General features: G+C 27.8%; 2 protein-coding genes across 3 annotated transcripts in view; both read left to right on the top strand.

The window, feature by feature from the left end:
• The window catches only part of LOC111628768 (Down syndrome cell adhesion molecule-like protein 1 homolog), a 19,793-nt gene extending 17,845 nt beyond the window's left edge, over positions 1-1,948 (top strand). The window contains exons 14-16 of one of the 2 annotated variants that reach the window (XM_023372609.1): positions 1,172-1,306; positions 1,371-1,632; positions 1,700-1,948. In XM_023372609.1, coding sequence (XP_023228377.1) covers positions 1,172-1,306; positions 1,371-1,632; positions 1,700-1,721 — 419 coding nt within the window. In that variant the 3' untranslated portion in view covers positions 1,722-1,948. The remainder of the gene's footprint in view (positions 1-1,171; positions 1,307-1,370; positions 1,633-1,699) is intronic. The other variant, XM_023372610.1, reaches the window with a different exon arrangement.
• A 513-nt stretch (positions 1,949-2,461) lies between these two features.
• The window catches only part of LOC111628754, an 82,844-nt gene continuing 73,846 nt past the window's right edge, over positions 2,462-11,459 (top strand). The window contains exons 1-14 of the mRNA XM_023372597.1: positions 2,462-2,680; positions 4,696-4,980; positions 5,048-5,167; positions 5,478-5,648; positions 5,816-5,957; positions 6,140-6,288; positions 6,748-6,873; positions 6,942-7,106; positions 7,178-7,248; positions 7,319-7,565; positions 7,697-7,795; positions 7,878-8,066; positions 8,790-8,924; positions 8,989-9,256. Coding sequence (XP_023228365.1) covers positions 2,587-2,680; positions 4,696-4,980; positions 5,048-5,167; positions 5,478-5,648; positions 5,816-5,957; positions 6,140-6,288; positions 6,748-6,873; positions 6,942-7,106; positions 7,178-7,248; positions 7,319-7,565; positions 7,697-7,795; positions 7,878-8,066; positions 8,790-8,924; positions 8,989-9,256 — 2,261 coding nt within the window. The 5' untranslated portion in view covers positions 2,462-2,586. The remainder of the gene's footprint in view (positions 2,681-4,695; positions 4,981-5,047; positions 5,168-5,477; positions 5,649-5,815; positions 5,958-6,139; positions 6,289-6,747; positions 6,874-6,941; positions 7,107-7,177; positions 7,249-7,318; positions 7,566-7,696; positions 7,796-7,877; positions 8,067-8,789; positions 8,925-8,988; positions 9,257-11,459) is intronic.

Below are 11,459 nucleotides of genomic sequence, written 5' to 3'. Positions count from 1 at the left end.
TTTTTTTTTTTTTTACTGTCTTTCGGGTCTTAAAAAGGTAAAATTAGAATGCACAATTTATTTATCTGGAAAACACTGGAGCTTAAAGACGATTTTTATTTATTTATTTTATTTTGAAACAAAAGTATCGTCTTAAAATAATGTGCCGTTAAATACAGTTATTATTTTCCAAACTTTTCATACAAAATCTTTACAGAGTAGCGAAAAATTCTTAAATTTTTCTGTTACCCTGACTTTTGGTTTTATCGAGTTTGAAGAGTTTAATAATTTTATAATTATTGGTTTCATATAATTATATAACATATTATTCACAAATGTTTCAGATCTAATTATTGAGAACTAAAACTTATTTCTAAATTAAAATAAATTCAAAAGTAAACAAAAAATTACAAGAAATTTATTTAATATTTTATGAAATTATAATACTGTTGATCGGTCATTAATGGCTTCTCATTTATATTTTATTACTGATATTATGTTTTGAAATATGGTTCGATGACGAACGAGATTATATCGTATCAACAGTAATTGCCAACTTGTAACGCTTCGTAACTTACAAATTGGCAATTTAGGTTTAAGCTTACATTTAATATATTCACAGTTAACTGTTATCTTATCTTTATGCTGTTATAAATAAATTTAATATTGTAATTTACTGTAATAGTATTAGTAAGTATTGTAATAATGTAATTTAAATATACGAATTAGTGTAATACAAACATCGAATGTCATATTCAATTGACGAGCTGCTGTGAATAAAAATTTAATACATCTGTTTAATAAGAATCCAACTGAAATTCAGAATTTGATGATCTCAAATAATTTCATCATTAATTAGGATTAATTTATAGAATTATTAGATGATTGTAGGCGTGTTACGTTTTTAAAATTGAAAAAATTAATGTAAGGCAATTAAAAAATTAATTAACTTAATAGAACTACAATTAGAACATTGAAAAAGCTATAAATAACAACTGAAAAAACTTCGAATAACAACAGAACATAAATTTATAAATGTATAGATGATAAAGAAATTCCGATTAATAACAATTGTAATTTATGTTGTTATAAGATATGATAATATGATGATGATAATGAAAAGATTTAATGCTATAAATAAAAAGATAGCTTTCACATATAATTTTAAATTAATTTTAAAAAATTTATGTAGGAAACGAAGAAGAGCCTCTTTATCAGCAATTGTCCTTCACGCTTCCTGTTGTCGTGTCATTGGTTATTGTAATAGTTCTGCCTTTAGTATCATGTTGCTGTATGCATAAATTGGATAGACCATTTCTAGAACCAGGTTGGAATCTTTTCTTCTATTCCTTATTAAATGATATGTTTATATAATGATCGTTCTTTCCTAGAAGGAGTTGAGGCACGTGGATTCACCTACACTGCAGCAACTCCGACGCAGAGACCCGATCTAGTCACTGCAGACCACACAATGGTGCGTTCATTACCACGCGCTCCAATTCCACCTCCTGTACCCATTCCAGTATCTACTCCTGTACAGAATCAGTCCACTTATTCTGCTCTTCATACATATGGAAGTGAAGCAGAATATGATGATCCTAGATACGATAGTGTGGTGGAAGAAATGAAGAATTTCTTAGGTGCCAACGCCATGTGAGTTTATTGTCCATTTTTAATTATATCATAATTTATCGATATTTACTAAGCTATGTTATTTCAGGAATCGTAAAACAACTTTATAAACAGAATCTGAAGAAGAAATTTTTATGTACATTTCATGATTTTGAGATCTTTTTACCTTAAAAAATTGTCTATTCAATAATAAGCGAATGCTGGAATGCGAGATGTTCAATGTCTCAATAGTTTCTATGACTTAGAAAATGTGTGAATATGTTAAAATCCACATCTTGTATTAAATATTATTTATTGTTTTTATGAAATAAAATTTTTAATAGTTATTATTTTTTCTTATCCCTTTTACTTGATTAAAATATAATTTTAATATAATTAAAAAATAAAATTTAATATCTTAAATAAATTTTTAAACTTTATTATTATCATTTTTTATATATTCTGTATTTACTTCATTGTTTTGATATTCAAAACTCTAATCTAAACATATTAAACATGATTTATCATCATTTTGTCTAATATTTATAAGCATTAACTTCGTGAACATTAAATAATTTTATATTATAATAGAAATTAATTTTAATTATAAAATAACATTTTAAATCATAGTTTTCGTATAATTTAAGTATTTAAGTATAAAAATATAGCTTAGAAGATTTAGTTTGTTTTCTTCCCACGCCGTGTCGCTCTAATCAATGAACTGCATCAGTATTGTTTGTGACGAGTTCATCTATCGGAGAGCGAGACGTCGAATGGAGTCATACAGTCAATTCTGTGAAAATCTAGTTATTTATGAAATACAATACTTCCATTTTGGCTAATATGAGGTAAATGTTACATGATCGAAACTATAATAATTATAACTAATGCTATATACAGAGTAAAGAGTAGGAAAGTTCGGCTTCACTGCAGAGAAGAGAAAGCAAGGCAGGAAAACCTTCCCTTCGTTATTAATCTCCTGACAGATTCAAGGCTATGTTAATAACAACAGGAAGAAATTTTAAATGCAGTTGTTATTATTACATCATTTTATGGATTTCTTCTACATTTCATATAGTTTATATGGAAGGTAAGTGAACTTAAAATATATAACTCAGTCGCCATTTTGGCTTTCTAGAGTAATAAAATTTATAAAAAATGGAATTGATTATTTATAAAAAATCTCTTTAACACTTATATTTAAAAATTAAAAATTAAGAAAAATAATTACTTTTAATATAAATTTAAAATATTACAAAAGTCAACAAAAAAATTATTGTTTAAATATAAAAATTTTTTAATTTAAAATACGTTTTATACATTTTTAAGCATAGTTAAATACGTGGAATGTTGACGTTGTGAAGTATAACTTCATGTATAAGCAGAAAACATAACCTTAATATTAAAAAAAAATACTTTCTCCATTTTATTAAAGGCTTCACTTAAATCTTAACTGATAAGCCTTTAATAAAATGGAAAAAATTATTTTTTTTAACATAAAAAAAATTATAATGTTGTTTTGTTTATACATGAAACTAAAGCATAAATCATTCAAACATTTATATTATTTATTATATTATACTAATAAATATTATTGTAATATATTATTATAATTTTGACACATTAAACCACGAAAATTTTTATTGGTCTATAAATTTAAAGAAAAAAATAAAAGATTATAATAAAAATAATTGTTATATGTTTAATTGCATTAATGAAATAAACATGGAAAATTTTTTTAAAATACTTTCTTCGTTACATTGTAAGTTTAAAGAATTGCAAAAATAATTATAATAATTTTGTTATTGTGCTGAATAAACAGAATTATGAAATAATAAAAATTTGTAGATCTATAAATGCCCACTGACGACCGTCCGTTCGCCTGTCCGTCCGTTTGTCTTTCTTTGTCTTTCTTTAATCTCGAGAATGAAGTTAGATAGATGAAAAATGTGACCAAACATGAAAAGCTTATGGGCAGGAGGCCCCGATTAACTGTATATGAACTTCTGGAAATCATGTTATTTCAAATCAAAAATTTTCCTCTGAAAGGTGTTAGATAACTGGCACGAACCTATTGTTAAAGGAAAAGTATGATGTACAGGGGCAAGCCACTACTAATTTGAGATGGAGAGAATATATTTTCAATAAATAAATTAATTAAAAATATGACTAAAAGTTGCAGCCCGGCATTGTGACGATGTCACAATAAATAATTGCTTGTTAAACTTTATGTTTTAATATTAAAAAATATTTATTACTTTTCCTGCTGTTATATATAACAGAGGGAAAAGTAATAAACGGCAATCGGTCAAAAATTGACCCCCCCCCAAGATTTTTATATTTTAGGACTCAGGACACCTTGAAACGTCCAGAAGTTCAAAAAATTTCGGGAGTTTTCTCTGCATGTATGGTTGTTAGTGTGTGTGGGGAGGCACGATTTTGTTCACCCTCTTTGAAGCTTAATGACGCTCCTGTGCTTAATAACTCTTGTATTTTTGTCGAAAATTTTTTAAAATTTTGCAGGGTGGTTCTTTTATTAGGAAGATTGGTGTTATTAAAATTTGGTGGTTAAAGATTAAGGGTGTGGGGAGATAAAGGGGGTCATGTGTATCTCCTAACTTAATGATCGGATCGGACTTAATGAAGATTTTACTCTTTATTAGCACTTATAATTTTTTTATAAAACCCGTCACTTTCCACAAAATTAAGACTTTTGCCATTTTATAATAGTTAAAAATATAAAAAGTTTTTACTAAAATATCATAACAGATGGCGCCACATGCGCATTTTTAAATGTTGCCGGGAAAGTTAAGCAAGTCGTTGCTGGATTGTTTGAATTTCATTTAAAATGTAAAACTTTTACTCTTTTTACTTTTATTTTTAACATAGTAAGCAAGCATCTTGTTTTCTACTTTGTTTGAATATGTTTTATTTAATAATTTTGGTAAATAAATGTGGAAAATTTTTAACACTAGGAATTCTAATCAATTCAAAATTCCAGTTTCTCAGTTCATAAATTTTATTACGAAAAATATGATTATATATACAGTACAATTTATTTATTTTTAAATTTTCTTAACTCTTAATTCTTTTATTAAATTTTAGTTCCACCAAAAATTGTTCCACAAGTTAGCGAGAATAATTTAAGAGAAGGTGAAAGATATATGGCTTTGTGTAGCGTCAGCGTAGGTGATCCCCCATTAAAATTTCAATGGTCTAAGAATGGAAAACCCTTAACGGAATCTTCGCATTTAGTTATTCGTCATCAAGATGACTTTTCAACTTCTTTGATTATAGCAGCAGTAAAGGGCGAAGACAGTGGAAATTATACTTGTGTTGTATCAAATAGATTCGGATCTGATAGCCATACAACTAAACTTCTTGTTTTAGGTAAGATTAAGAATATTATTCAGCATGTCGTTGTTAGTAATTTATGTTTTATAATTTCATATTTCAGTTCCTCCTTCATGGCTTCGACAACCTTACGATATATCAATAATGGCAGAAAAGAGTGTTGTCCTTCACTGCGAAGCTAATGGTTACCCCACTCCAACTATAAAATGGCGTAGAACGAAAGGTAAATGTTTCATATTTTACGTAATTATTGTTTTAATGAATATACAGTAAATGATGACAATGTTTTTAGGCTTTAATGTCGCTCAATCTATTGCATTAATGAAATAAACATGGAAAATTTTTTTAAAATACTTTCTTCGTTACATTGTAAGTTTAAAGAATTGCAAAAATAATTATAATAATTTTGTTATTGTGCTGAATAAACAGAATTATGNCAACTATAAAATGGCGTAGAACGAAAGGTAAATGTTTCATATTTTACGTAATTATTGTTTTAATGAATATACAGTAAATGATGACAATGTTTTTAGGCTTTAATGTCGCTCAATCTTCTCCAATAACTGAAACTCATTGGAAGATAGTTGATGGTGGGTCTTTAACCACTTCCATTGCAAAGAAAGATGACGAAGGATTTTATACTTGTGAAGTGGAAAATGGGGTTGGAGAGAAATTATCGAAAACGATCCGAGTGGAAGTGCAAGGTGTGGAATTTTAGATTTTATCAAGCATATTAAATTATAAATTTTATTAATACAAAAAAATTATTTATAAGAACATGTACACAATAAATTTCTAAATTTCTAGTTTATGTTTTATATCAAATGAATAAATTTAATATTGAAGTATATTCGTATTTCAAAATACGTAGTGTCTCCTGTTGTAAAATTAGAATCTTCACAAAAAATTGTTAGAAATGGTGATGATTCAGTTCTCGTGTGTAATGTTACTGGAGACAAACCATTGACTATTCATTGGACTAAAGATGGAAATAAACCTGAAGGAAATCAAAGGTAATAATTTAATTAAAATCGAGTATATTTTATAATATTGTTTGAAGTAATAAAATTAACATGTGAATTACTGACAGAAAAATAAGTTTAATAATAATAATACATTTTTACATAATAAATTATTGCCTGAAAAATTTATTGCTGTAACCAAAATCTGATACAAATTGAAATATATTTTATAGAATACAAATAGTTCAGACAACATTAGAAAGAAATTTTATATCTACATTGAATATTGAATCTACATCCAGAGAAGATAGCGGGTTATACGTATGCAGTGCCAATAATACTTTCGGATCTAGTCAAATGGGAGTAAGACTTGGAATTGTTGGTGAGTTCTTAATTTCAATTTTATTATGATATAAAATCATAAATATTTTTTTACAGGATTTATACCATACACATTATTTCCATCAAACAATTGGTCAATAAAAGTTATAATATTGTTAAAAATATGTTACAACAAAAGTTTATATTTCAAAATTCAGTGATAGTTTAACTTTGATTTCATTAGATAATTTATTTTTGTTATTTAAGCTATAAAAATTCTAATTTTTTTCTGATGTATTCGTTAAAATTGTCGTTAAAAATAGAAATATGACTATAGACTACGATTACATATATTTAGCCTATATGTGATTTTCATATAATGCGATCATAATTTTAAAAAATTATACCTAATTAACATTCTTAAAGCATTTATATAATTGCATTATCGCAAAAATCATTTCCTTACTATTGTTTGCGATGATTTTATTTTTTTCCTTATCGCTATTACAAAATTCGTCAGAACCTCCTAGCCAGCCACAAAATGTAAAAGTTACATTGATTTGGAGTAGAAGTGTTCGTCTACATTGGGAACAACCTTATAATGGAAACAGTGCCATTCAGAGATATATTATTCTGTACAAAATAGGTATGTATTTTAATCAATACAATATTTAAAAATAGTGAAAGATTAATAAAATAAATATCGAAATTTAGAAGTGAAAACTACTACTTCCGAAATAAAAACTGATGGTTCTCAAGCATCTGTCGTTATTCATTATCTGAAACCCTACACTAAATATCAGTTTCAAATTGTTGCTGAGAATAAAGTCGGTTCCAGTAAACCGTCAAAAATAGTTGAAGCTATTACTTCAGAAGAAGGTACTTATTATTCATTTAGACATATAACTAGATAATATAAAAGAAATTTAATTAAAATACTTCTTTTTTAGAGCCTGCTTCGCCTCCTTTTGAACTTCTGATTACTGAAAAATCAACTGTGTCAGCTCATCTTATTTGGAAGGTTGTTTAATTTTAAAGTGACTGTTTTATATTTTAAAAAATTGACAGTAAATTCAATTTTTTACGTTTAGCCTCCGCCAAAAGAAGATTGGAATGGACCATTGTTAGGATTTTATGTTGGATATAAGAGAACTAGTCAAGGATCACAGATAACTTACTCTTATAAGCATGCAATAATAGATAATAGTAGAGAAATTCAACACTGCATTTTGGACAATCTTCAGAAGACTTCTACTTATACTTTGATCATCATTGCATACAACAAAGCTGGGTTAAGTCCTCCTTCGCAACCAATTCTTTTAACTACGTCTTATATTGGTAAGAAGTGTTTTCTAATACAAGAGAAATATTATTTGTATGTACTGTATTTGTCCATAAACGAGCAGGCTAATAGATTATTAAGCTCGAATCGTTATTCAAAAATATAGATTTAAACAAATATGTTTTAGAATCGCCACCAACTCCAAGAATATCTGTTATGGCTACCACTTCATATTCTGTACAGTTGCGAATTTTATGGTCTTCAAAGAGAAATATTCCACTTACTGGTAAAGCCATTTTATGTTTTATAAATTAATTAAATATTTTGTATATAATATAATTTGATAATGTGTATATTTGTGTTGATAGGGTATATTGCTCATATAAAGCCAACAAACGGTCAGTGGCAAATGGTTGGGCTTTTACCGTCCCCAAATCATAATTATACTATTGGAGGATTATCTAGTGGTATTCAGTATCAGTTGTATATGACTGCAAAGAATGAATTTGGAGAAAGCGGACCAACTGAAGTGATCAGCTTTCTCACAGCAAATAGAAGTAAGAAAACTTTAAAATAATTTATAATAGAATTTATATAACTTATACTCGGTACTAAATAATATTTACAAACAGCTATTAAAATTTAAATAAAAACTTATTTTTATAATATTGAAATACAGGGCAACAACTGTTTAAAAATTTTAGACTATACTTTAATTCTCAATCGTAAAAATTCCAAATTGTTTGTTGTCTTCGTTTAAACATTCTTATGTGCCAAAACAAGTTGGCACATATAAGAGCATTACACTGCTGTATCAATGTAAATGTCACTGAATACTTATTGTATCAGTACATCTCTATGATAACCATTAATAAAAATAAAAATATATATACTTCCGATACTATAACAGTTTTTTATAATATTGTAGTGAGTTTTTCTAGTACTTTGTGAAATTTAGTGCCAATCTTCATTCATCTGTAAGAGTATGCTCTTATTAACTGTAGAGATGTGAGATTTAATGTAGAGATATTTAACCTGCACAGTCGGATTAGAACAAATGACACTACTACTAATGAATGAATACATAGTGAGTGAAACAAAGAAAGGATAACTAGAACTTACGGGTTCTCTAATTGAAGCACATCGAAGAAGATACACAGAGATTTTATTCAGATAACGTGTTAAACATGTCACCAGTGCATTCATTAGATCTTATACGATCAAAATATATTTATAATGAAAAATGATTCCAAGTATTTAAATTAGTTTAAATGTTTCAGAACCCGAGGAAGAACCTCTCTATCAGCAACTTTCTTTTACGCTTCCGGTTGTTGTCTCGTTAGTCATTGTGATAATTCTTCCTTTAGTATCTTGTTGCTGCATGCACAAAATGGATAGACCATTTCTAGAACCAGGTTTGTTTCATTTTCTCATTTATATTATTTTCTGACAGCTTCTTAATGCAGTATTTCTCACTAGAAGGAGTCGAGGTTCGTGGGTTTACTTACACTGCTGCCACTCCAACACAGAGACCCGATTTGGTAACAACGGGTATGGTACGTTCATTGCCACGGGCACCAGTTCCTGCTCCTATTCCACCTCCTGTTCCAACACCTACTCCGACTCCTACACAGAACCAATCTGCTTATTCGGCTCTTCACACATATGGAAGTGAAGCAGAGTACGACGATCCTAGATACGATAGTGTGGTAGAAGAGATGAAGAATTTCTTAGGTGCCAATGCAATGTGAGTGATTACTTATACCAGCGATTCCCAACCTGTGGTACGCGTACTCCTAGGGATACGCGATAGGTTGTTTAGGGGTACAGAAAAAAGTTAGTTATTATGGCAGAAAAAATAATATATTATGTATCACAAACTAATAGAATTAAAAAATTATTAGGTAAAATATGTTCCTTGCAACAATCACAACTTTATTATACATTTTTTCATTTACTTTTTTTTCTTTAATTTAAAGTTACAATATGTAAAATTAACAATACTGGTACTCACTAAATTTCTTAAATTAGGGGTACAATCTAGAGATATGACATGTCGCGGGGTACGCTAATGAAAAAAGGTTGGGAACCACTGACTTATATGTTTTCGTAATATTATACATTATTATAACTGGCTTTTAATTTGATTATACAGGAATCGTAAAACCACACTATAATGAAGAAAAAATTTTTGAGCATCAGATCACGTGCGTTTTTACTTCAGGATTTTTTAACGATATAAACAGTATACAAATTTTTAAAAATTAGGAAGTGTTTTGAAATAGAATTATGTAATGTAAAAGATCTGTATTGCTTTGTTAAAAGTCTGTAGTTTACAGTTTAACTCTTTATTGCTTTTTTTAAGGAAATAAACATTTTAAAGTTATCATATTTGTCATTAATCTTACAAAGTTTCTCCTGTTTTGTAAGATTTTTACTAAAAATTGAGTACTTTACACCTTATTCCCAACTACTTACTCTCACTTTACACCTTATTCTCAATCACTTAAGAACTCAATTTTTTTCGTTTTTAATTCAGTGTTTAAAAATAAAGTTGATAGAAAATGCTTTTTTATTTTAATATCTGTATGTAACTTTATTAGAGTTATTTTGCTAATATTGATTAGGCTACATTTTTTAATCATTAAAATTAAAATCACAATATCTCAATTTATCTGTAAAACCGTAAAACGAACACAAATTACAACACAAAAAGGTAAGACATAATCAAATTATTTTTTAAATATTTAAACCAACTCATTAACATAATTTGTTTATTTATAGTTTGTCAATGGCAGATGAATTAATTAAAATTAAACTGTAAGTATATAAGTAGTGTAACTAATGCCAAGTATTTTAGTTTGAGTATGCTTTATCCAAATATTCTGATTAAACCAATTTTGAATTTTACCTGTATAAAGTACGCTTTATCCGAGTCACAAGCTGACATTATCCAAAAACGAACGATAAAACTGAAAATTACCAACCCAGTTACCCAAAATATCAATGATAAATATTAATAATAGTGTAATTATATAATAACTAGCTGCGTATGCCCGGTCTTGCACGGGCTTTTGAGGGAGTGGAGGATTGATAAGGTTGAGTTGGGAGAGGGTGATAATAAAAGTGGTCTTAGTAACTAAAATGAACATATATTGACCTCAGTATTTACGATAATAAAGCAGCAAAACAAAAAAAAAACTAAAAATAAACATTGTTCGGGTTAAAATTAACAGAGGGAGCGGAACCCTGACATGTTTATCCCATAGATTTAACATTGTACAGTACATTTGTCACATCGCCATGTCTGAACCATTGTACCTTTCTCAAATCTCTCTTCAGCGGCATCATCTATAGGGTAAGAGCTTTAATTTGATGCTTGAACCATATTTTTCGCTTTCGTTTACTTAAACTAAGTCGGACAAACTGAAACCCTCTTTTAACTAATATGTAGCTATTATTAATTGTAAGGATGCAACAATAGCCTCAAAAATTTTTTTAAGAAAATGAATTCTAGCGTTTGAATTTTAATTCGAAATTATACCACTGGCTGGCACCACGTTATTCAACTTTTCACTAAACGTAAGAGAACAAACTAATCTTTTTATTTGTTTTTATGATTAAAGGCATTTCTTATTTTTATATATAATTATATAATTTAAATATTTCCTAATTTTTAAAATAGATTTATATGAATAGTTTTTTTTTAAATATTTACTCGTGTTTATTGTTTTTATAAATTCTTTAGAAATACAATAATAAATAAATACACTACACAACATTTTCTATAATATATATTCTATTATTCTAATTCAATTGGGATAATTTGTTTTCATTATAGAAATAATCATAAATGATTCTGTAATTTCACGGTTTGAATTATTATATGCATCCCCTTTATTTCTATAACAGGTGAGCTAGTTTTATTGTTGATAATACTCCGACTCCTA

Source organism: Centruroides sculpturatus, unplaced genomic scaffold (genome assembly GCF_000671375.1).
Source record: "Centruroides sculpturatus isolate CEXI.00-Female unplaced genomic scaffold, Cexi_2.0 scaffold634, whole genome shotgun sequence".
Lineage (NCBI taxonomy): Eukaryota > Metazoa > Arthropoda > Arachnida > Scorpiones > Buthidae > Centruroides > Centruroides sculpturatus.
The sequence above is the reverse complement of the archived record's forward strand: the minus strand, read 5'-3'. Positions and strand labels throughout refer to the sequence as shown.